Consider the following 25,581-nt stretch of genomic DNA (forward strand, 5'->3'; position numbering starts at 1 on the left):
GAGAGGAGTCAGAGGAGTGGATAACATTCAGTTTTCACTGGATATTGCGAAAGGAGTGATAGCCCTTGATAAAACCAGTCTGACCTTCTGATGTAATCTGCAGGAGAATCTCGTGTCACATGCTTTACCAAGTACTTTATGTTCTCATTGTGAAGTAAGCATTGATGGGCAGTGTGAGCCAGTATGAGTGGGATCTTTATCTTTCTTTGATAGCAGAGAGATACTTGTTAGCGTAATTGTTGGGGGTAGATGCCTGTTTCCCAGTGAGTCAAACATATCCAAGAGAAAAGGCACAAGCTTGTCACAGAATTTCATAGAGAATGTAACTCCATACCCATCTGGCCCAGGTGCTTTGCCACTCTGAGTGCCTTTTACAGCCATGGTAAACTCCTGTAGTTGAATTGGACGGTCCAAATCACCAATAAAGTCTGGGTCTGTGGTGGAAACTGTGACTTATTTAATAAAGTATCCGTGCTATCCTTATCACTGGGAGGTTCAGATTTATAGAATAAAGAATAACACTTTTCAAATGCTTTATTAATATTTATAGGATCTGAAACTAGCTTGTTGGGCTTGTCCCTGATCTAGAGAACCAGCAGAGAGGCAGCCTGTTGCTTGAGTTGGCGAGCAAGCACATTACGACACTCAGTAGACGATTTGTAGGGGGATGAGGGGGGATACCATCCCCCTTGTTAGCAAAATGACCAAAATGCATCCCTCTTGTTAACCTGTGATCCCCCTATATACTCTATAGAGTAGTGTCAGTGACCATTGAGCCCTCCCCCATGTTAAAAGATAACAAATCGCCTAATGACTTCACTTATCTGAAAACCCACCTTTTCAGAACCCACCTGTCCCCCATTGCTTAACCTATGTCACTATTTCACAAAAAAAAAAAATTGCACTGACCTTGCCCCTATGCCACAGGTCTTGTTTATTTATTTATCGTTTATTGTCACAGAATTCCAGGAACGTGATGCTGATGGTAATTAATCTACAGTCTTATTGTGATCTTTGCTTATGGGGTATTGTGATCTGATTGATGCACTTATTGTAAGTTGCTTTGGTTAAAAGCGTCTGCTAAATGCCCAATTGATGTAAATTGTAATGTTCACATACAAGGCCACATGACTGAAAGAGAGGGCACTCCACATTTCTGGTGGAGAGTAGATTGAATTCAGATTCAAATCCAGTCCTTTTTTAGACATCTCAAGGCTAGGGTAAGTATCTATCAAGCTCAGTTATGGGGCAATTTTTTTTAACCGTTTACATTTCACTGACACATTCTCTTCCCATATGAAGCATAAGAGGTTATTTTACTACAAAGAAGTGCCGTAAGAGTTTCCCATGAGAGAAAGGGTGAGATAGCATCTGATTTACTGGTTTCAGTGCAGGTATCGACTGATTTTGAAATCTTATCACAGAAGTTCTCTTCAGAGAGAGTAAGTAGGGATCAAGCTGCCATAGAAATCAATCTCTCATACTCAACGCCAGATAACATCTGACTATAAGTGTGCATAGTCAGAGAACGCAATGGGTAGATAGTCAAAAGTCAGGACAGAATCTAAGGGCATCTTACCAATCAAGAAATAACCAGGGTGAGAGAAGGTTTGGTGTACACGAGAGAGGAAAGAAAACTATTTTGAATGAGGGTTAAAAAACATCTACACAACCAATGTCCTCCATAAAACGTGCCAGTGAGTTAGCCATTTTAAAGATAGCTACTGCTGCTCTAGGACTAGAGCAGTTAGGTACAGGGTCGATAACACAATTTAAATTGTCTCCGAAGACAGGTTTGTGTGTATGTAAGCTTGGGAGAGAGGGATGAACAGTGGGATGAAATTCATTCCCTATATTTGACCCATCCTATACACACACACACTAAGAGCAGTGAACAGTGGGCGCACACACACACACACACACACACTAGGAACAGTGGGCAGCCACAATTCAGTGCAGCACAGAGCCCAGGGACCAACTCCATTTCTTTTGCCAGTGCCTTGGTCAAGGGCCCTGAAAGTAACAAGTAACACAATCATTTGAAATAGGAAGCCAGTTAGGATGACAAAACTTCCATTTGGATCAGACATTTTATCTCTGATGGTGTACACTGAATAATCATATTCACCAATACATCCACACCTCTGGCCTTTAAGTTAAGATCAGAGTGAAAGACCCCACTAACCTTTGACTTACACAACCTGGTTTGATCTGCCTTTTTTTAAACTTTCCTAGGGGAAAATTATGTCAGCTTCAGATGAAGAGATGAAGAGAAACCCTTCAGATGAAGAGAAACCCTTGTTTGCTTAACTGGACCCTGCATCCATTTGATGTTCCAGGACACAAATCTATTTGAATGGCCTTGGCTTTCAACTGCATTCACGGCAACAAGTATGTATGTGTGCTCTAAACCCAGAATCTGCTGTAATCCAGGACCTCTTTCCCAAACAAAAAGGCCTGCAGGTAAAAAGAAAAAAAAAGTGTAAACCCGTGGTCCATACACAGTGTAATGCACACAATCAGATGAAGTATCTAAGAAAGGACAGCGCCCAACGAGGCCATTTCTTTAACAGGTAGACACAGAAAACTACACTCGATAGTAAAGGCATATCCTCAGGAGAGGAAGCAAACTGAAGAGCCAGGGAACAGGCAGAAGAGAGAAACTCTCACTTATGTTCCAGGAGTGAATAAATGGAAACAGGACGAATAATAACAATATTCTAAGAAATATTTCCCATGTCAGAGCGTGATCACAAGACCACTACGAAATAAGCGAATGCCCGCTGACAAATATTACGCAAAAAAATATGAGAAGTGGCGGTGTTTGTTTTTCTGTTGTGCCACCACAGAAGAGCACAAACGAGGGAATAAAAATGATAGCACGTGAGGCTGAAATCAAGAAGAGGACTATTTTCTTAAGAACTTGGCAAAAGTAGCCTACATCAGGCCTAAGAGGACAGTGTAAGCATCCTCAAGAGCAGAACAAAAATGTGAGACAATGAACACAGGATCACCAAAAATAATAACAAAGACAAACATCATATGCTCATGGATGTGTATTTTAATAAAAATAATTCTGTCAAAATTAAACGAGTACAATATTTCTTTATCATGTTTCCAGTACATAGGTATGTTTTTTATTTTTTTTTCTTGGTTTTATTCTTTATCATTCTCCTTTTTTAAAAGGTTCATGCTAAGTAGAGGGTAACTCATTTCATGATCGCTAAACTGAAAAACTCAAATGAAATTAAAATCATTATAGAAGTACATTGTGCACAGCTTGCTGTATTCGGTTTTAATTCCATTTGTCCGTCCCCGGCATTCCGAGGTGTGGATGGCGCCACAACCACAAGTTAAAAAAAAAAAAAAAGGAAAAGGAAAAAAAAGGGAGAAATTTATCCAAGGAGGTATCAAACAAATTTCTTCCCTTCAGTTAGTTAATATTGAATGCTATTTACGGATTATTTTCAAATGGCAATATACATTTGAAAATAACGTGGTTAGACTACAGTGAGTTCCAAAAGACATTAGCCATTGAAAAGCAATCCAAAAGACACAAGCTCCACTACTTACAAGTCCGTAAAAGTATGAGCTGTAATCAATAGCTGGCATTTTTGGGTCTATAATCAAAAGTTTTCTTATGGCTGACCAAAGAGTCACATGTGATGTTCCCATGCAACAGGAGAGCACTGTTCAGTGGATGAACGGATACCAACTGCAGTAAAAAATCATTCACACGCGTCAACAGAACATGGGTTTGTGAGAGCTGTTATACTGAAAAGAGCATATCCATTACCATCAGCACAGGGTGTGAGATACACAGTCTGTAGGACACACCTTTCACATTGTACACCATGTCAGTTTTTGTGGCTTTTAGCTCTTTTCTGTTATGTCACAAAAATGTCAAATGAGAGGTATAATTTGAATGGAGAAGAAGATGCGAAACTTCACTGAGCCCTGGACCTCTCCCTCCCGTAGCCCTTGGCCATGACGTCGAGGTTGGTGCTCGGATCTACCTGACACGACTAACATATGACCTGTATAATGACCTTATAACTACTGCTTCATGTGATACACACAAGCTTAACAGAGCCGTTAGAAAAAAGTGAGGTATAACTGAAAAACAATGTAGTATGTTCTAGGAGATGCAGGAGAAGGATGTTCACGAAACAATCTCATGGTGGCCAGCAGCAAAAAATGGAATAAAATGGCATTAAAATCGGCTAAACTACATTCAATGCACAGTGGAGCACCTTTTTGCTGGCTTAACTGGTTAATAGAGTAGGTTTACCACACAGGCTGATTAACAGCTCTTCCCGTGGGCAAAGAGAAAATCTCTTAAACATAAGTGGTAAACAGAGAGTAAGTATAAAAGAAAATAAAACCGGCACAGATTCAAGAGAGAACACAATGAAAATTTGTAGCCATGTATCCAACTATGACCTAGTCAGTGTTGCCCCATTCTTAATGAATGCTACAGCAAAAGGAAAAAAAAGTGAAGAGGTATCAGAGAATAGGAGAAACCCATATCAGAACTGATATGATTTTGAGTCAAAGTGGTTTACAAAAAAACCTTTCCACAAATGACATCAAAGACAATTCTAATTTGAGGGTGCGATTCCACATGTAAACCTGTTTTTTTTTTTTTGGTGCCCACCAAAAATACAAATAATATCTATTCGTTGGGAGGCAAACGAACTGTTTAGTAGTCCAGCATACACTGAGAACTTGCTTGTGCCTTCCTTCTCCAGACAGGACAATACGTTTGTGAGAGGTACAGTAGCGTGATTTGTGCATTAAACCACAGTCATTTTAATCACAGTTTTGTGATATATGTGACTGGTGATATTTCACTGCCAGTCAAATTAACACCTAATCAATAAAAATGCTGTCAGTTTCCATCAGCCTGTGTCAAGACTTTCAGACCATGAGAACGATCTTCGTCTCTAAGGTGAAAAAACATGAAGAGATGCATTTCTTTTTGTGTTTAGTTTTTTTTTTTTAAGTTTATGCTCTGAATCCAATGGGTTTTTGTCAAAGGTGACAAAAGCCTTATGTTCTTTGTCAAATGTTTCACCGTTTATTCAATACAGGCACACAAAATTTGACACCAAAAGGGCTAACTTCAATACATTTAACTGAACAACCAAACAGTTGGGGTGCATTACTAGAAGTGTCACTGTAACTTTGGGTAATGGAACCTCTAGCTATAAATGCGATCGATAAAATATATATCAACTTCTGGAAACAGTTGGCGACTGAAAAACAATCTGCTGCACTCCAGTTAGAAACTGATAAGTACTTGGTGTTGCTAGGGTGAGAGAAGTATCTAATGATACAGGTGTTGGTGCCTGAGATGGTTACTAATTTAGTTTCCAAGTAACACTGGGATGCATGCAAATTTTCAGACTCTCATAATTTTAGTCAAATTTGGAACTGCTCAGGGGGTGCGGTGTGGTGCGGTGGGGGGTGGGGTGTGGGGTGCACGGAGGGATGTTTGCCCAATTGCAAAAAGGCTACAAACAGATTTGGAATCCAGCAGAAATTTGAACCGTGTGAGTAAAAAGACGCATCATTTTTAACTGCAAAGTGAAACAACTCCTCTTTCTGCAATAAACCCATGCTGAAACGACATGCCTGGATACCTGAGTTCTGAATGAGGGAAAACCAGAGTGCATCATTTAGATCAAACAGAGCTCGTTAATGTGGCTATCCTCGATATGGTGTGTTTCAAACACTATGTGGGGAATCCATCCATTAAAACAAAAGAGAAAAAGAAAAAAAAAAAAAGAAACAAAACGGAATTAGATTCGTTTCAAGATGAGCACAACAAACTGACAAAATATAAACGAAAAATAAAAATGACTAGATAAACAGAATAATAATTAATTGTCTTTAAATAGTGTCACACAATTTGTATTTGATAATACTAAATTAAAAAGAAGCCGCTCCTCGTGTTCTAGTCATCGATCTGCTCAACTGCTTCCGGCAAACGGCAAGCAACACACACCAATTCATACACAGGCTCTCCGCATGGCAGCCAACTGCAAAGTCCTCTTCTTAGCTGTCCTCAACACTGCCTGGAAACACAAAAGTATGGTTCTGGGTCATGCACACTCAGGGTAAAGCAGGGAGTAGTCAGTGTAGGGATATTACTTATCATTCGAAATGTAACTGACAAACACACGGCTCGGAATTAGAGATGTATGAGACTAAACTGGAAACTAAGACAAACTCGGAAAAAGGCAAGATCATTTTAACATTACTTTAACTTTGACATTGGCCGCTAAATTACTTCACAATGCACTTCATGACAAAATGTAGGAAGTATGTATGCACTGTGTGTGTGTGTATGTGTGTTGGGTCATGCCGCAACTTGCACTGTTACTGTAACTACTTCTGTTTCAATTTAACAGTACAGGTAAAAGTCCTATGAGTGGGGATGAAAAAAAGCACATGTCGGTCTACGACTGGATATTCATGACCTTGCGTTTTAACCACGTTTACATTTGTGGACATTTATCAAGGAGTAGCATGTGTGTTGTGAGCTATTCTCACCTGGACTTGGGCTAGTGCAAAAAGTTGTCCACTCTGGCGAAGGAGCAGGATCCAGAGCGGACCCTCCCCATGAGCTGGACACACTCCGTGGCCTGGCCCAGTGCTAGCATGAGCGGAGGCTGCTTAGGCAAATTCTGGGACTCTGGAGGGGAAAGCAGATAGACCAAGAGTGTTAGAAATGTAACCTCCCTAAACTATAAAGAAATTATAAAGAAAATCTATGAGTCCATTCCACTTTTTGAAATGGCTGAAAACACAGAAGTAAATGAAGATAATAGGATGAAGGTGAAAGAAACAAAGCTCTCCTGCAGGTACTCTAAAAACTTTTAACCATTCAGAGCTAAAATACAACCTCAAAATGTAAGAATGGCTTGTTCTCTTACATCTGCCAAACGCTTTCTGAGAAACAAACTTTTACAAGCTTGCATTCAGTTAAATTTTATGGAACATTTTGCAATATTGTGTTTGTGTCTGTTGTACATCGTAAATCTTTTTTATGTCTGTACTTTGCTTTTTCACTTCTCATTTACTACTGCGATAATGAGATTTTGCTGTTTTTTCCTGCTTCTGCAGCATTTTGTTTCTCTCGCCTGTACAAGTGATTAGTGTTGCTGATGTGGTTGTTAGTGGATGAAACAGAGAAACAGAGGAAGACAAAGATAGTGTCTGTGGCAGCACTGATGACAAAATTGGACAGACCTCTACAGCATCGTTCAGTACCTACAGATGGTTATGGAGATTATGGGAGCGTGTACAAATGCTGAGACTGTGTGAGTATATACCTGAATGCAATGTATGCTGGCAGATGCAGTGGCTCTTACCCAGAATGGCGCTGTTGAGGGCGGAGCAAATGGCCTCCCTCTGCATGGGGTCCAGCTGTTGTCCCACTGGGCAGTTCCACGGGTCTGAATACGCCAGCAGACTGAATGCATCCTGACACACACACACACACACACACACACACACACACACAAACACACGCGCAGCGGTCATCAACACAGCATTCATAAACATGAGAAACATCTATCCAGTAAAATCTATCCTCTACATATCTGTATTGCAATACAACTGATAAATGGCAAATATAAATTCTAATGTCACATCCTTCTTCAGTTAGTAACTGTAACCGTATCACTGATTTGATCTTTCGATCTTTAAAGACAGATTTACTTTTTCTCTATGAAATGAACAGGTCATCGGGCAATGTACTCATTTAAAAAAAAAAAAAAAAAATCAAAGAGAGAATCAAAATGCACATCTTCCAGAGGCCTGTCATCCTTCTCTGACAACACAATCTTATCCACGCTACTGCTACACCTCTCTCTCGCTTTCTCTGTCTCTTTCAAAGAAAGATTCTCTAGTTGCTCCCTTTTCTTCAGCTCTCCCCCACCTCTGTCCTTCCTCACCTGCAGCATCTTCTTGTGTGTGGCATTTTTGCCGTATTCTCGGCACAGTTGCTCGCTGAGCGCTTGCAGTTCACGACCAAACTGGATCAACCTCTCTGTGGCCGCCTGGTTCCCCCCACACAACTGTCTGGATGACCCGCTTTCCTCTGTCCCAGGGTTAGACAAGTAGAATAAGTCAAATGTCAAAAAGGGTCAAAGGTTTAAAGAGGTCACTAAGTGAGGAAGAGCGTCCTCCTAAGGTTGTGCTTTGTTCTGTTTTTTCCTGTGTGTTTAATAAGCTCTCCACCTCACCAAGCCGCTCACTGTGTCACTCTGTGTCCCTCTCTCCACAAAATACAGCTTAATATTATTCAAGTCAAGGAACAATACAAACAAAAGGGGAAAAATACCCTGCACAGTGTAGATGTAGGTACAACATCATTGTGTATTACAGTACTGTAATTTTCTCTCTCCCTGCTCCTTCTAAAGTTTCAGTATGATACACCTCCTAGGTATTTAAGTTAAGGATAAACACAACTGTGTGTGTTTCTGTTTATAAATAATCACAAATACATGGGAAAATAATAGTCCCCTGATTAGGCGCCATAGCTCTGAAAGGAAGACCTCAAATCAGTGAGCGAAACCCTGGTCTCTTAGGCTCAGTAACCCTGGAGACAAATATCTGCCAGGCAGAATAATGGAAGTGCTCAATTTAGTAACACTCAGAGGAGAGCAGAGAGAGACTGGAGCAAGGGAACATACGGAGAGATCCAGAGAAAGAAAGAAAGAAAGAAAGAAAGAAAGAAAGAAAGAAAGACTTCATAAAACTTTCAATGCAAGCCAACAATAATACCAATGTACAAAAGATCAATCTTATGGTGTGTGTGTGTGTGTGTGTGTGTGTGTGAGTGTGTGAGTGTGTGTGTGTGCGCGCGCACAAGAGGGAGATGCTGTACCTGTGACTCCGTTGCCCAGGCTATTGTCATCACCCTGCAGGATCTCCTGGTGTTTGTAAGTGCCGTTCATGATGTGAGTGGATGAGTTTTCTGCCACACCATTACTGTAGTGTTCTGTCTCTATCTCCATTTCACTGTCGCTGAAAACGGTCAAACAATATGGTCAAAAATACACAAACCCACATACAAACACACGTGCATTTAGGCACATACATGCACACACGCATGCATGCACACACCTGCACACACAATCACATGGTTCAACAAGTTCACAAAACAGGGTCAAAGACCAACGCTACAACACATTCACAAAGAGGCTCAGAATCTCTCTCTCTGTCATTCAAAAACGTACACACACACACACACTCACCTGGTCTCCTGGTTGCTGGTGGCGCTGTGAGGCTGGGATTTGGTGGAGTCAGTGGAGTTGGACTCTGAGTAGTTTACAGAAGAGGGAGAGGAGGAAGAAGATGAGGAGGCTGAACTGAGGCCAGGGTATTTGCTGTGGCTTTTGCCTTTGTTTGGAGGGCTAACTCCATTACTGCACGTGGGACTGTCTGCTCCTGACGGCAGAACAAACAGTCAATCAAATGGAGCGGTCTAGAAAGTCCCAGATAGCTGTAAGAGTGTGTGTGTGTGTGTGTGTTTGTATGTGTGTGTGTGTGTGTGCACGTGTGTGTGAGAGAGAGCAGCCTACATTATTCCTGTTTATCTGCGTTGCTGTGGTGTGTGCACTAACAGATTGGCTGACTAGGGTATCACAAGAACCGATACTTTGGGAACCTAATGGAGTCCAAAATCAGGTAAAAGTAGTGCTACTTCTTTGGCACCCAGAAGCACTGCTAGAGTGATAGAACCATCAAACTTAACAGTTATCGTAAAGAAGGTTGCATACGACACCTAACAAAGCTAAATGTTAAATTACAGAACAGATTTAGGCTATGGCTCGTGGTAGCGTCCTTACCGTCTAGTCAAGTGCCAACAATATGTGACAGTAGCCTTTTGAGTAGACATTTATATTTAAAAACAATAATGGTCTGTCACATGTAAACTGACAAACTTGGTTGCACTTGGGCTTTTATGTGTAAAATATTTAAGTTACGGCTAGACAATTTGTACAGCTCCTAAACTGTGAAGGCAATATTGTGTCAGGATCCCTTTTGTCTTGTAGGCGACATGTTAGTATTGGACTCGAAAATCAGTTAATATTTTGATTCATATGCTTACTCAAATTATTATTTTTTTCATGCCCCTTCTAGGGAACCTCAGCTGGAAAGCTGTGTAATAAAACTTTATTGCATTTTGATGTTTCTGAATGCTGGTATTAGTTTACTTGAATGGTAGTTAACTACTTGAGGGACACATGTGACCAGTTTAAAGCTGCTGTAATATTTTAATTTGATTTTTATTAGTTAATGTTCATGGAAAGGTTTTTTTTTAAGGAAGCATATTACGTTGAATGGTATTTCTGCTTTTGCCACAGTATCAAAATGGGTATCAAGAATCCTGGAATTCCAGCGGTTTTGGTATCAGCTACCAAAATTCTGGTATCATGACATTCCTAGTGTTGGAAATATCACAAGTTCATGCAATGAGTGATACATAAAGTGTTAGAGGAAACCAGCAAAGCAGTAAAGCGTGGCGTGACTGCTGACCGTATGTGCCTGTATGTATGTTTGTATGTCTAGAAAGACACTGTTCATGCGTGTTTATTTATGAAATTAAAATGGTAGTGATTTTATATGTGTGTATAGGTTGTTTGCATATGTCTGTGTGTGTGTGTGTGTGTGTGTGTGTGTGTGTGTAAGAGTGTGTGTGTGTGTAAGAGTGTGTGCTTGTCCAGGGGGACAGTATTTTTTTGTACCTGTGTTGTGCAGGTGAGGGTTGGTGGCTCCATGTCTGGGGCTCAGGCTGGGGGAACCGGGGTAACTGTCCTGGGATTTAGGTGAGCGGACACTAAAGCATCGTACCTCACTGTCTGTACCATTCACCATCTCCACAAACTGCCGACACCTGAGGCAAAGACGAATAAATAAAAACAAAAAGCAAAAACATGTTCGGCTCCACTGACTCTTCAAGTACACCACACAACCTGATAAAATAAAATCATCTACTCCACAATGACAATGCCAGTCTGATATCTACTACTCAGCAATCCATTACTCTGCCTAAGTGATGGACCGCCGCTAGTCTGTAATCCATTATGCTGTCTAACTGACATCCACTTTTCCATCATCCATTAAACTGCCTGAGACACTGTCATCCATAACTTGCCAGTACATTACACTCTCTGACAGTTACTCCCCTGCAATCCATTAAAGTGCCTGACAGACAGCTACCACATCCAAGTGACAGCTACCAACTATTCAGCAATCCAATTGTTTCACACAAAATCCACAAGTCAGCTGTCAATTCATTGCATATCTCACTTCTGTATCCACTGCACAAACAATCAGGACTCACTAATCACTAATATAATTATCCTGATTACAAGAATATTCTTGTAATATCTGACATTCGTCTCTTATCACCCTCAGAGCTCTACTGTACGCAGACCAATCAAGCCGTTAGTAATGCCCATCTCCTCTGGGAAACAGCAGACTGCCTGACAGCCACTGTAACAATGAAGCAGAGTGTAGTATGAGGAAGACACTCAAAGGAATCACCTGTATTTTCATAAAAAAAATGATGCATTTAAAACCTTAACAAAAACAGATTATACGCGTGTGTGTCTGTGTACGTATAAATTTATACTACATTTGTTCATGACCTATGACAAGGTGACCGTGGTACTGCTAGTGTCTGAAATCAGCATTTGAATTCAAAGGTAGCTGCCGGTGGTTAATGTTACTGTTACTGAGGGTCAAATAGGTCAGTAACTACATATCTCTGTCTCATGACAACCAATGAAACCAAAGACATGTCTAATCATATCAGGAGTGGCTATTTCAGCAACAACTGAGACTCTCTGTTCAGCTTGTAACCCTCGTCTGTAATAAGATCAGAGACAACTGCCTGAATCCAGTCAAGAATTTCCACACCAGACAACTCCCCTCAAATCCTTCTCCTAACCGACTCAGAGAGAGGAACTACGTAGAACTAGTCAATGTCAATTTGTCTCTGTACTGTAAACACACAACGCTGTAATCTCATTCTGAGGACTCCTGCATTGATGTTAACACAGCTTCTTCTTCACAGCAGTAACGTAAATACTATTTGTCTGTCTCATGAAGGATGCGTCACAAAAACCCAGACTCAAAAAACAACTGGAGAGAGAAACCTCAGCCACTTGGTACAACAGTCACCTTGTTTTAGGAACACACGTGTGAAGCCAAGTGTCAAATGCATTCACACCACAGGTGGCGTAGTATCGTAAAGTGACTCAAAACTCTAGTGGGGGAGTGCTATTTACTCAGTTCGCCTTGCAGTTGTGTCACACCTCATTAAAAATCACAAAGATCAGAGATAGAAGGCAATGCTATCACAGCAACCCTAGACAACAAAGCCATACATGACTTGCAGGGGGAAAAAAAAAGACAATCCTATAGGATCTTAATTCTCAGAGGAAGTCCTGTCGCTAGCCTCACACTCTTACACACTGGCATCTAAAACATTTCTTTTGATTTTCATATTACTTACTTCAACATGAAGAGTAAATTGGGGTTACGTTCTAGGAGTCCGGGGTACAGCTGTTGTGTGGCTTCGATAGCTTCACCGACACGACCTGCCAAGACCAACCTCTGTATTCCTGCAAGGATGGGACAACACACACTTTTAGCGTGTATGTGTGAGACAGGTAGCAAGTGTCCATGTTAAAGTCTATCACGGACACAGATGGACACACAGTGTTTTCATGTGCAATGTTTTAGTGTGTGTCTTGAGTTTATATAGTGTGGTCCTGTTACAGTCTCTTCCTGGATGACTGAAAGTAAAAGATCAGTTCATTGATCCTAAATGTTGTGAACGAAAAATATAAACAAACACACAGCTGTATTAGTTGCTGAGAGCACGACTAAAAAGAGAAGATTTTTGACCTAAGCCTAACCACAGCTACACAGGTGCTTGACTGTTGGTGATCACTGCTGGACAGAGAGGCGAGTAATTCTGGTCAAATGCATGCCCCATGGATTCCTAGCCAAGCACAGCCAGGAATCAAGTCATGAATCTTGAGTTTGAGATGGAAGTCTGCATGGTGAGATAGTGCCTCTCTTAGCTGAGAGAAACAAATCACTTTTTGATTCTGGGAATGAAGAATGCAGAAATCTGAGATGGACAATTTCTCCTGCTAAAAAACAGACAGATGTAGCATGGAGGTAAAATGTCTGGTATCTGTATTTGTGTGTGTGTGTGAGTGTGTGTGTGTAATTTCTCACTCTGTCTGTTCTTTATGGAAGTCTGATCCTCCTGGATCATCGTCTCTGTGGCTCGAGCAAAAGCTGTTGCCGTGGCGCAGTACCCATGATGCACCAAGTAGCTGGACACCATGCTGTGAGGAAACAAATATCACACCACACAAATGAAAACTGGGCAGAATCACCATTCGCCACAAGGGCTTTTCTTTATATAGCATAGCTTCCGCAACTGATGACTGTGTTGTTTGTAAGAAAATATAGAAATGCCATGTGTTTTTACATATCAGTAGGACTCAGCAACCCTTCTGCTGGGAAGCAGCAGTGTCTAGTGACTTTCATTCTCCCTAACCTCAGAAAGCCTCGAATCAGCCAATCAGAGCCCTGATGTTCCCCCCGAATCGCTGAATCAGAGGTGCACAGTTTGAGCTGCAAGGTTGTCGTTCTGTAGAAGAGGATTTGTCTACTATTGCGTGTGTGTGTGTGTGTGTGATATATCAGTATTAAGTATACATAGTTTGTTCTAATTCAGCACAGCCTGGAGGAGTTTGGATTTGGATTCCATTGGCTCACCACATGCCACACGATATAGAATTTAAATGACAGGAAGTGAACAGTGAATCTAATTTGGTGTGTATCAAACAAATTCCTAGTAATCAGTTCAACAGATTACCCACTGGCAGTTGGCCAGATGCCAGATGTTAGCGAACTCCAAAATTGTGTATGGCTCGACACTGAACTAACATGCTGTATTCCTGGCACCGTGGAATACTGCCTATTTTTACCCCCTCCAGGAAAGCAAAGTATAGCAAAGGCTGACAGTGAATGTGATAGTTCATTGTCTGTCCATCTCTGTGTGTTCTCTCCTCTTACTTCTGCAGCACAGCCTGCCACTCTCCCAGCCTCTCTCCGATGGGGAAACGCGCGATCATGCTGTGGATCTTTGCTCTCCATTCACTCATGTAGTCCTCAATGTCAAACACAAACGGCTGCTGCCCAAAGTTGGCATCCACTATTTCCCCCGGCGTCTGCAGACCCACCGTAGGGTACAAGTTAGGCTGTGTTGGACAAAAAAAGAGAGAGCGAGAGAGAGATGAGTAAGAGGGTTACTTATATCACACTTTAGTGTTGGCACTCCTTTCTTCATGCCTTTCCTAATGGTTGGCAGCCTTGAGCCAGAGGACAGATAACAGTAACAGTTTAATTAATCTCACACTGTGTGTTTGTACAGGTCCTGTCTGAGTGGATGCTTGTCCTCTAACTGATGCTCCAAATGAAGGCTGCTAACAAAGTGTCGATTCAACTCTCATACAACCACAGAGATAAACACTACGTGAGAAACCATGTGAGCTGAGTGAGTGTGTGAGAGAGTGAGAGAAAAAGGAATGCTCTCCTTACCGGGAGGTCCGTAAAGGCCACACCTAAAAGAGAGAGAAAAAGAAAAGAAGGGATACTGGTCACATGGTAGGAAAGTCATTCTTCAGTTGTATTTAAAGTAGTGATACTGTGGAAACAGGTATAACGAGTCTAACCCTAAAGAAGCTTCACCCATGACTACATGGAAGCGAAGTGGTTACCTAAACTGTGGCCGTTCTTGGTGTAAAAACATGTGTTGTTGATTAGATTCACGCAGCAGCCAATCACATCGCCTGTTGTGAAGGTTGGGCCATATGGTTGGCCAGTCCCTGAGGAGCAGAAGGAGTGTCCATCATCTCCGTGGTAACCATAGGAGTGCTTGTCCCAACCTGATGTAGTAAAAACAAATGAAAGAAAAATAATGACTCACAAATCTGAGAGAGAGAAGCTCCTAGATGTTTTTACTCTAAAATAGCGAGAGGAAAACATTTCCCTACTTATCAAAAAGTAGTAACCTGGAAACGGGAAAGACAGACTGGGCCGAACACATAAAGGTATAAGGAGACATTTGATTCCCCGCCCATTTAAATAAATCTGCACTTTAAACAATACTTCAACTGGCCAGAGGGAGGTGCCGGTCTGTCACAGAGATCTGATAACAGTCCCAGTCAGAGACAACAGCAGCACACCATGGAGATGAGACAGACAGACAGGGGGAGAGGGAGAGAGAGAGAGAGAGAGAAAGATTGTATTTCTACCACCTCTAAGTGTGTGTAAGTGTTAAATGTTGATTCTTGGAATGTTCCTGCATTACACATGTGGATATTCAAACCATACACACGCGGGAAAAAAGCATTAAAAAAAGAGAATGCAAGCAGCAAACAAACTGGACAAAAAAAAGAAAGAAAGAAAAAAAAGAGGAAAAGGAAAGCAGTAAAAGTAGGTCGTGTGTAAACTGTGAGGTATTAGATTAATCTGTGGAGCTGTGCTGACAGGGATATTACTCCTAAAGCTGAGCTCAGTGTTCCCTCTATGCTAATGAAATGGGCTGGACTCCACTGTGGGATCAGAGACACAGGGGTCAACAGGACACATAAAACCATTAAAGTACAATCTCTCTCAAACACACACACAGACAGACACAGACAGACAGACAGACAGACAGACACACACACACACACACACACACACACACCAGAGCCACATTTATTACAACTTTATAATGTCACAGTCAATCTAAACAGATATAAACACAAGGCCCTGCACAGATACGTGTGCTCTTCTATAAGTTATTTAATGGAAATAAACAACATCAAACACACACACAAACACACACACACACACACACACACAGAATTATTGTAACCATAAAAATGTATACAGTCACTGCATTAGCTCCAACCCAAGCCAAGTGAAATCCGAGCACAAACCTCGTCCACAAGCCATTGTGATAACAGTTCTAGCAATAGCACCACCTGTGACCGGACAAAGAAGACTACAGTGACATTTTAACTATGAATGATATTGTAGGTAAGCATTAGGGACAATGGGCAAAACCGGTATACACATAGATGAAACAACCCATTTCCAAATTTCCACTGTATTCCAAGCCCTGTGAGACAAAGAGATCTCTAATGCAGGCAGAGAGAAAGACACAGTGACTGAGCACGAGTTGTGGTCAGCAGGTGCATGTAGAATTGGCTGGATGGCTCCAAAGCATTCCAAAGGCCTCAGACACCATGGAGAAACCAACATGCAACTGACACAGTCAAAAGCAGGGCAAATCTGATTGGATAGAGGAGACAGAATGAGCTATCTGATTGGGTGGGACTAATACTGGGACACAAGGAGAATCAGTGAGCTAATGCAACACTGACTGTGCCCAAAAAACTCAGCCCCAATGCCTGCCTACCTCTCTTTCTCTCTCTCTCTCTTTCTCTCTTTTTTGCATTCTCTCCTGACAACATGCTCTATTTCCTCTTCACAAAATTCTCCCTCACTCACTTGTCTGCAAAGTTCTATTAAATCTCTCTCATTTTTCTCCTTCTCTCTTCACAGGGAGCGGTAATATGATATCCACATCACCAAACTGAAGTGTGCTGTTCATGAAATCTCATTTGAGGTGAAGAAATTTCCAGAATGGCAGTGGACACACAAACATAAGCGGCACAATAGCAGATTCCCAGTCATATTCAGGCTATAACATTTGGAAACTGCACATAGAGTGTTCAAGTCCAGTTAGGAGAAGAGAATCCAAAACCCAGTCTAATAAACTCCAATCATGCCAGCATTCCTAACCAAACCTTTCCAGAAGAGAAGACTGTGGATATTCAGCCATTTGGTCTCACTGGATTCGTCTCTGTTCTCAGAATTAATTTTAGCACGTCATCTTCCTAATTGAGGAGAGGCCTTTGAGATCAGACAACACTCTGGTTATATTTAAAAAGAGTTCATTCAGGAACTCTCACATAATTAGGAAACTTCTATTTTGCCTCTACATTTGACTGGAAGAAAACCCCCAAAGAATGTCTGAAAATATCTCCTTTAACAGAAATGACACCTCTCCCCCCCCACCGAGTTCATTTCTAAAATATCACTTTTTGGGTGGAGAGACAGCTGACATTTTAAAAAGGTATTATTTGTATGGTGAATGACACAGTCCCATAACTAATGGTTTTCAGGAGGGCATGTTACGACATGTTCCAAAACAGTGAGACAATCTGCCCAACCGAGGGGAGGATTCGAAGGAAAGGATGGAGAGACGGAGCGAAAGGAGGTGTGGGGAGTATGGCTAAGGACAGGAAAGAGGGGGATAGGGAGGGAGGTAGGGAATGGGTGGGGAAGGGCTTGTAATGCCAAACCACAGACAAATTGGCGGAAAATACAAATGTAATCGATCGTTACTAAAAGAGGGCTTCTCCCTAAACCCTAGCATATTCATACTTTCTTATAAACCTGAGACAAGCCACAGCAAATTCTGAAATATCTACTGTATTTTAATGTTCATTTTAATCTTTATTTTAAATTCTTATGCTCTATACTCTATGACAGACTGTCAACTTTGAAACAAAATCCATTTTCACACTTTATCAACACCTGACCCTGTTACCATAAGAGACCTTGGAAAGTATTGATCTATGACTCTGCTACACACATACACAGACCCAAAGACATCCAGTTAAACTTTTAGCTTATAATTAATCACACACATGGATCAAAAGCAAGGTAAAGTTGTAGCTTTTAACTAATTAGACACACAGGTACACACGCACACGCACACACACACGTACACACACACACAAAGCCACCAAACTGGCCAAGTGTTACTCAATCCAGCTTGACCTCCACCTGTCCAGCACACGTCAGGAGTCAGGTTCACAGCGGCCCCCTCTCCACATACTGGACCCAACCCCACCCCCCAGTCCCACCTGGCACATGCACATGCACCCCCCCCCCCTCCCAACCCACCCCGGCCTGCTGCTGACTTACCCGGCAGTCTGTTCATATTCACCCCCTGGGCCGACAGTCCAATCCCCATGTAACTGTAAACAACAGGGAGAAAAGGAGTGAAGGTCAAACTCTGATAGCATAATGAGAGCCACACAGATCAATTGCCGGACTCTTGGGACTCCCTGTAGTCTGCTTCAGGTTTTTTTTTGTTTGTTTGTTTTGGTTTGGTTATTACCACCAATTAAAATGGCCAATTACGCATCATCTCATACATAAAATACACATCTCGATCCAGACGACAGAATCAGTCAGTCACTGCACTTTTTCACAATATGAACTCCATCATCGGGAAGGACAGAATGTCTGAAGAATAGCTGTATTCACTTCATTCCACTCACAACTCCCCAGGCCCTGAACGGCAGTTGAGATGTAAGGCAAACAGAGGGAAAGTGACCCAGAGTGACACACCCAGGCAGGGGAGCAGAGCCAGTGGCATTCCCCTGGACTCCAGACCACAATCAGCTACTGAGACACAGCTGGATTTCAAATTGTTGATTTTGGTGGTTTTGGCTCTTCATTTCTTTTGACTTGTGTACAATACGTACAAACCTTTCCTCCTTTGAGGATCTGTAGCCCTAATGATGAATTATGCTGGTCAGAGAGGCTACCAAATAATGTAGCAGTGTTTTGTTTTTTGTTTTTTTTTAAATTGGACTCTATGTATAGCGACTTTGTCAGTATCTAAATCTGCATCTGTAGTCTGCCTAAGTAATTTAGCCTAAGTAATTTATGAAATTTATCAAGACACCCAGTGAAGTGGCTGGGAGCCAACTATCCCTATTGAATAAACATCTCGTGAAAATCATTATAAATAAACTTATCAAGCAATCATTAATTAAACAGTGCCAGGCATCCTCTCATCAACGGAAAAAAAAATGATGAAAAATAGACACATTCTTGTTTTTCAGACAAACACAATAACTCAATTGTACAAAAAAAATGACAAAAAGCTCACCGCTGTGGTAAAAATGTTAAACATTAAAGGATGAACAAACAGACAAAAAATTACAAAACAACAGCACAAGTAGGCCATTAAACATGTGCTTGGTTACGTTATTTTATTTCATAATTTCTTATCAATTTCTTACATTCTGCCAGCTGAGACTGCTGAAATGTTGACAGGGCAAATTAAAATGGCAGTTTCATGTTTAAATAGCCTATGAGCTGGTACAGGCTCATCATCCTCCACTAAATGAGTCTTTCAGCCCAGTCAGAGAACACTCACCCATCCCTGCCTTTACTAACAATCTTCACTTCAAAGTAGTAGATGCCACAGGCAGCGGGAATTGGATGGGTGGCACGCACAGACGCTGCGTCTTTGTGATTCTTTCCATGACCTAGTGAGGAAAAGAGAAGTTAGTCACACACCACAGAAGACACAATCCGTGTGAACTCCAATTCAGGGCAGTCATTGTCATCTCAGAGTCTGAGGTGGCAGTTAAAGTCAGCTGACTGACAAACTTCGCTCTCTAACTGTGTTCCAGGAGAGGGAAGTGAGAACCAGGGGATCAGATCGTGAAAGACTAATTTGATAAAGCATGGTATGGGGGCTATATTCTGGTGGGTGGGGCTACAAGTTGATGAGCAGCCCTGCTGTAGCCCTGCTGATTCAGACCCTTACTGTTAGAACTACTCAAAAACTAGTAACTTGTTTTCAGCCTTGCTGAAACTTTTCCCCTTTTTTGTGTGTGTTCTGCCGTTTTATTCACTGTATTCCCATTTAGACATTTTTACATTTCTGATGTGTATGGATTTTTTTGTGAGACCCTTTGTGTTTAAACAAATTTCTCTTTATATACGTTGTGGTGGTGAAGTTATGGTTTTGGTGCTGTCTATACCACCTGACATCACATCACAGTTAAGGGTTTGAGAGAATATGAGTTTGTTTAACACACAATTGTGAGTCCAATGTACTGGTGTGTTTCCAGTGTAGGCAATCTCCCCCAGAAGGCAAGAGTGATTTTCATTACAGTCCTAATCTACAACACATGAATCTGATACTCAGACCATCATCAGAACCTTTATTAGCTGAATCTGGTTTGTTTGTGTAGGGTTGAGGTCAAAGTGAGGCCAAAGACAAGAGCTGTTTCCTTGTGGAATTTTACACTGAGATAGCAGCACTCCCTTAATCATACACTCACATACACACACGCTCACACACACTCACACACACACTCACACGGGCGCACACGAACACACATGCACACTAACACACGCGCGCACGAACACACGCGCACACACACAAAAAGTCCACCTGAAGATCCCATAAAATCAAAGGCTCTCTGCATGCACCCTGACTCAGCTCCAATCTCAGGACCTAGACTGCTGCAGACTGCTAAAGGTTGGTGCTATCATGGTGTGGGTTTCCAGCAAAGGAGGATCAGAGAGCAGCAATGCATTTTGACCATCTCTCTTCCACCTCCAAGTCAATTCCACCTCCAAGTCAATTCCACCTCCAAGTCAATTCATAAAGCCTTACTGAAATCAGTGGGGGAAAAAAAAAAAAATTGTAGCCTAATTTGGTCTACACAATATTTGCTGCATGGCGTACGAACTGTGTTTGAGAACGTGAGCTGGTGTCTATGCGTGAGTACTTTGGGATGTAATTTAACCCCATGTGCTGTTCGATTAGAGGACACCCTGAAGCCACGGCCTGAGCAGCTGAACGTACCAGCAGGTTGTTATTTGGTACAGTGCTCTGAATGTTATTTAGTCTTCATGCAAGCCGTCATCACTATCTTCTATTTAATGACATTGTATAACCCTACTACACAACAGTCAGCTGCACGTTGGGACTAAGACACTGTGAGAATGTCATAATAAGCATCTTACAGCAGCAAATATTAATCACATCTATTTTTAGAAAGCTTATTTCTGCTCCCAAGCTTCAACAGAGCTCTGAGCCAGGGCCAGACAAATATCCATAATAAAACAACACTCAATATATGTGAGTGTGTGTCTGCACAGACTGGCGTGTGTGTGTGTGTGTGTGTGTGTGTGCACAGACTAATCTATTTTTATCACAGCTCACATCACCCAAGTCCATGTATGTGAAAATCCCTTACACACACTCTCTCTTTCTCTCTCTCCCTCCCTCACACACACACACATATATATGTATGCACACACATGCGCTGGCTTCAGCCCACCCCCCTGTTCACACACTCAAATCTATTTATACCTTCAACCCTCTCTCTCTCTCTCTCTCACACACACACACACACACACACACACACACTACCTAAAAGCACTGCTGAACAAGACAACCCTCAATGACTCTCTCAGCACTGACCCTCAGATTTTGTCTCTCTCACACACACATACCACAGTAAAAACACTGGGCCTACACCCACAGTGCATACATAATAATAGTCCTGTCATTGTTAAATGGATGATCTCCTCACAACACTTGCATCCTGCCTTAGCCATGTCATTTCACCATATGTTTTCCATTACATATGCCATAGGCCTACAGGCTCAGATACCACACCACTGTGAACATTGTATTTGTTTGGTAGTACATCAGTATTAATCTGTTGTTGCCAAGCCACAAAGTCTAGCTCTCTCTTCAAACCTGGACATATATCCGCTGTAACAAGAACCTCTTTACTACACCATTACAGGAAAACAGGATAAGACCTACAGTGCACATCAAATAGATAATAAATCCTCATATACAGTAGTCCAAGTCCTACCAATACGATATCAACCAACAACAATGAATCATTCTTTAATCCATACCTCTTGTCCTCTGAGGAAAAAGCAGAGGACTTGCCTTAAATAAAACAAAGAAATGTTTGAAGAATTAGAGTTGTGACTTAAGAACAGATGCATACTTCTAGAGGGTAAAATATCTGTTTGGATTGTCAGCCTAAAGGCTATGAACATCTAAAATAATAAACCTTTGGTTCAGTGCAAACTCAGTGCAACTCAATGTAGCAATAATCATACACTGATAGATAACCAAGAATAAAAAAGAAGCTGAACTACCCCAAAATGAGCAATGCAGTATGGAAGATTGAAAAAAAACAAAAGAAAGAAAAGAGAAAAGGGGAACAAAGAGAAAATGAGAGGAGGATGCAATAGGGAGGGCCGAGCCAATGTTAGCAAACAGTGCCTCACAGCTTCACACAGAGACACTGAAGGGGAAACCAACACAATCTGGTGATGTCACCCCTTAGAGTGAACATGCATGATTGACTCTTCAGGCGACAGAAGCCCCCCTCGCTATTGGCAAACATTAGAATCAGCTTAAAGGAGCCACTAAGCATGCTAAAACAGTCTATCATTACACACAAGTGCAACCTCACAATACACAGGGAAAAAAAAAAAAAGCAAGAGACAAGGAAAGCAAACAGACGGTTCAAGCTCTGTACGGATCAATCTCTCCCTCTCCGTCCCATATCGTATAAGTATTTATTCGATATTGTTTTCTTACTTACATAATATACCAGTCCATCTCCCTCTGTCTGTGTAGACTATAGCACAGTAGATATACAAAAAATATGCAATAACTATTCATTCAATAGCAACTGGGAATTGACAATACAAAAATAATAAATGAGAGCCTCGTGTTGTTCCTGTTACAGCTCATTCTACTCCACTTCTGCAGAATGTGACATCAGACACTGACTGGGTGCTGCATTCAAACGCAACATGAATACCACACACTTGTTTTTCAAACACAGGTTTATCATTTCTGTCATCCAAAATGTGTTGACAAACGTCTGTTAGAAATCCCTTCATGAAAAAAAAAAAGATATTAACTATCCTATAGTTTCAGACTGGACAAGCAAAGACTGGCACACAAACATACATAGGCTACATGCATACACACACTGAGACACAAAGATCATGCTAAACTGGGTACCAATATGGACAATAATCTGATTGTGAAAAAGCAGGATAACATTAAAATGGAGCACCTTGTTACAATATCAGGCATGTGTTTCTAACACTGTCTTTGGTTATTGAGTGACCTTTAAACAAGGTGCCACGATTCGTAGAGGAATATCTGCTATTCTTGGGGCAAACTGAAGACTACACCACTGCCTACTGAAACAGTAATGCTGTCATAGAGGATCCAATAGGCAAAAACGAACCTACATACTAAAACCGACAACATCTGAGCAGTTTTCAAAAATTACCAACCTTCCTCTAAACAGGGAGGCACTCAGGCCTGTAACGGTGGCAATACCAGCCATATTAACCGAGACACAACAAAAACAATCTAAACTCACAAATGCAAATGATATCGATCTGCTTGCATTAGGCTACAGGGAGAGTAGGCCCTTTCCTTCTTTACAAGAAGGTTTGGGTCTGAATAACAAAATTTGTTATAGTTCACTTGGCAATAAATATTTTTTAAAAACCTAAGCTAAGTGTGCTGATATCTATGGCATTGTTAACATTTACTGAAATAATAAACTCAGTATTTTTCCACAGGAATTCGAGGGTTCTTGACAAGTAATTGCTCAACATTATAAATCAGTCAACTGGTTCTTCTCTCGCAGAGCTACATGACTAAGCCGTAACTGTGAATGACAACGGAATACCTCACCTGACTAAGGAAAATAGGTAGGAAAATGTGTGTATAAATTAAACCAGATCGAATAGGATATCACAGAGACACAATAAACCTACATTTTCAGGCCTACAAAGTCAATGCCCCTGCTGGATTTATATCGCAAACATACAAGTATACAGACAATGTGACACTGTAAATAATACAAAGTCATAGTCCTCATTTAACCAAAATTATGTATCGGACCGGCTGCGGAAGCCTATTTTCCGACAAGCTATATTAAGCATGCCTTTCTACTATGTCCTGGTTAGAATGGAAATCCTGTAGATTGTTCTGGTAATTTTATCACTAAATTGTCCAGCAGCATAGTAAAACTCGGGCCTCAGGCCTGGTATAGATAAGCTGGCTTATTCGACTAGACGTGATCACTGTCTCAATGTTGTGGAATATGAAATGATAATCAAAGAACGATTTCGGGTTATTTGTCATGCGTCATATATTTAATGTGTTATCCCCTAACAAATTTCTCTACCCAGCGGCACCTTCATTAAGACATGAAAACAAAACATAAACTATTAACAGTGTAAACATTTTTTTTCGGGTCGTGTCAAAAATATCATACTGTATTTTGGATCATTAGACAAATTATGATCTCGGGAGTCAAAGAAAGTAGTCTAGGTGCTGTAATAAGAGAACAGCTAGCGATTTGCAGTACATTGCTACAGTGTGTTTACCTGTATTGGCTTGTGTCTACAGCTAGCAGTAGCTTCAGATATTTTTACATAAATAGCACCTTCAGAGTGAAAAATATGACTAGACATGGCCACTACAACAGTATGGTGCGTTCCTTGAGATCTTTCACATCTAAAAATAATTTAACAGAACCACAAAAACAAAATGATGGGCTCTGTTTACCGTGAACTGGTCTTAACTGAAGCCGTTTACTATCATGGTTTGCTTATGGTCAACCATTTGGGCATTTGTCTTTTCCTCTTGTGAAACAAAGCAAAAGGGACGGAAAAGCAGCTCAAACTAGATCGGGGAGATTGCATACACATAATCGCATACAGCTAAACACGACGCCCGTAGCCCTTCAGGATGGCAAAGGCCCGATGGATGATCTTAATAATGTTATACATTGTGTCACATCTGTATACCTTTGTAATGCACCCGCAGATTGTTCTGTGAGAGCCCGATGTAGCTGTATTTATCCTTGGGGCTCCAAGATCGGGGTAAAGGGGTCTCTTCCTCATTCACGGCCGGGTACAGCCGCTTCAACCGTTCGTTAAGCTCTTGTTCTTGGTAATTAAAAGCAGGATCCCCTAATAGCAGGCTCCCCGCTCCAAGCTCTGCCATTTTTTAGTTCTGTGTGGGTTTCTAGCTTTTCTCAATTCCTACCCCCTTGTGTCAATCCGCTAAAAAAGGAGAGAGCGATGGACTGCAGAGAAACAGCAGTAGTGCGATATCCCCGGATAACCAGCAGTCCACAGTCAGACTGTAAGTGCCGTGTGGGTACTGTAGTTGAGAGCGAGTCCTTGCGCAGTAAAGACCGACGACAGACAGTGGGTGGCAATAACTACAGGACCCATAAATAATTCCAACCTACCCCCACAGTCCACATACGGTTATGTTGTATATGTAGTTTTCAAGATACTTAATCACGATGATTTTACAGTCATCCATAACTCAGCAGTATGTTCACCCATAAATCCTTAATTTAGCTTGCTTTATTTTAAGCGAAAATTTTGTTTTGTGAACATAAGTAGCTACTCTTTTTTAACAGAGAATATACCAGCACTCAGACACAACCATATATTGCGCAGTTTCAATACAAACAGAATCAAGTGTTCGCAGTGAAGGTCCACTGCAGGTAATACCGGTGTGATTCTTTGTCTCAAACTTTAATCAGATAGTGTATGGCAAGTAGCCCAGATGACGTCATT

The 25,581-nt window shown here is 41.4% G+C and overlaps 1 protein-coding gene across 2 annotated transcripts; it reads right to left on the minus strand.

Moving 5' to 3' along the window:
- Nucleotides 1-4,690: 4,690 nt before the first annotated feature.
- Nucleotides 4,691-25,057, minus strand: ranbp10 (RAN binding protein 10). Of its 2 annotated transcripts, none has more exons than XM_030764611.1 (15): nucleotides 24,796-25,057; nucleotides 19,340-19,451; nucleotides 18,094-18,146; nucleotides 14,826-14,993; nucleotides 14,647-14,669; nucleotides 14,122-14,306; nucleotides 13,273-13,385; nucleotides 12,539-12,647; nucleotides 10,764-10,912; nucleotides 9,270-9,333; nucleotides 8,900-9,039; nucleotides 7,965-8,110; nucleotides 7,380-7,491; nucleotides 6,559-6,700; nucleotides 4,691-6,080 (listed from the first exon to the last, which is right to left on the minus strand). In XM_030764611.1, the coding sequence occupies exons 1-14, from the start codon at nucleotides 24,992-24,994 to the stop codon at nucleotides 6,570-6,572; spliced, it is 1,704 nt and encodes a 567-aa protein (XP_030620471.1). In that variant the 5' UTR covers nucleotides 24,995-25,057; the 3' UTR covers nucleotides 4,691-6,080; nucleotides 6,559-6,569. The 2 variants fall into 2 exon arrangements, with proteins under 2 accessions (XP_030620471.1, XP_030620470.1); XM_030764610.1 differs by having other exon boundaries at nucleotides 9,270-9,462.
- Between the last annotated feature and the right edge of the window lie 524 nt (nucleotides 25,058-25,581).

The sequence above is a fragment of the Chanos chanos genome, chromosome 2 (genome assembly GCF_902362185.1).
Source record: "Chanos chanos chromosome 2, fChaCha1.1, whole genome shotgun sequence".
Classification (NCBI taxonomy): Eukaryota; Metazoa; Chordata; class Actinopteri; order Gonorynchiformes; family Chanidae; genus Chanos; species Chanos chanos.

What these genes read in the sequence shown, in the direction of transcription:
- ranbp10 (XM_030764610.1), bottom strand. Translation starts at nt 24,994, where the DNA reads ATGGCAGAGCTTGGAGCGGGGAGCCTGCTATTAGGGGATCCTGCTTTT. An exon ending in TGGCAGGCTGTGCTGCAGAA is followed by an intron (nt 13,386 to 14,121) that starts GTAAGAGGAGAG and finishes GTTTCCTCACAG; the next exon opens with CATGGTGTCCAGCTACTTGG. An exon ending in AATTTACTCTTCATGTTGAA is followed by an intron (nt 10,913 to 12,538) that starts GTAAGTAATATG and finishes TCTTTGCCTCAG; the next exon opens with GTGTCGGCAGTTTGTGGAGA.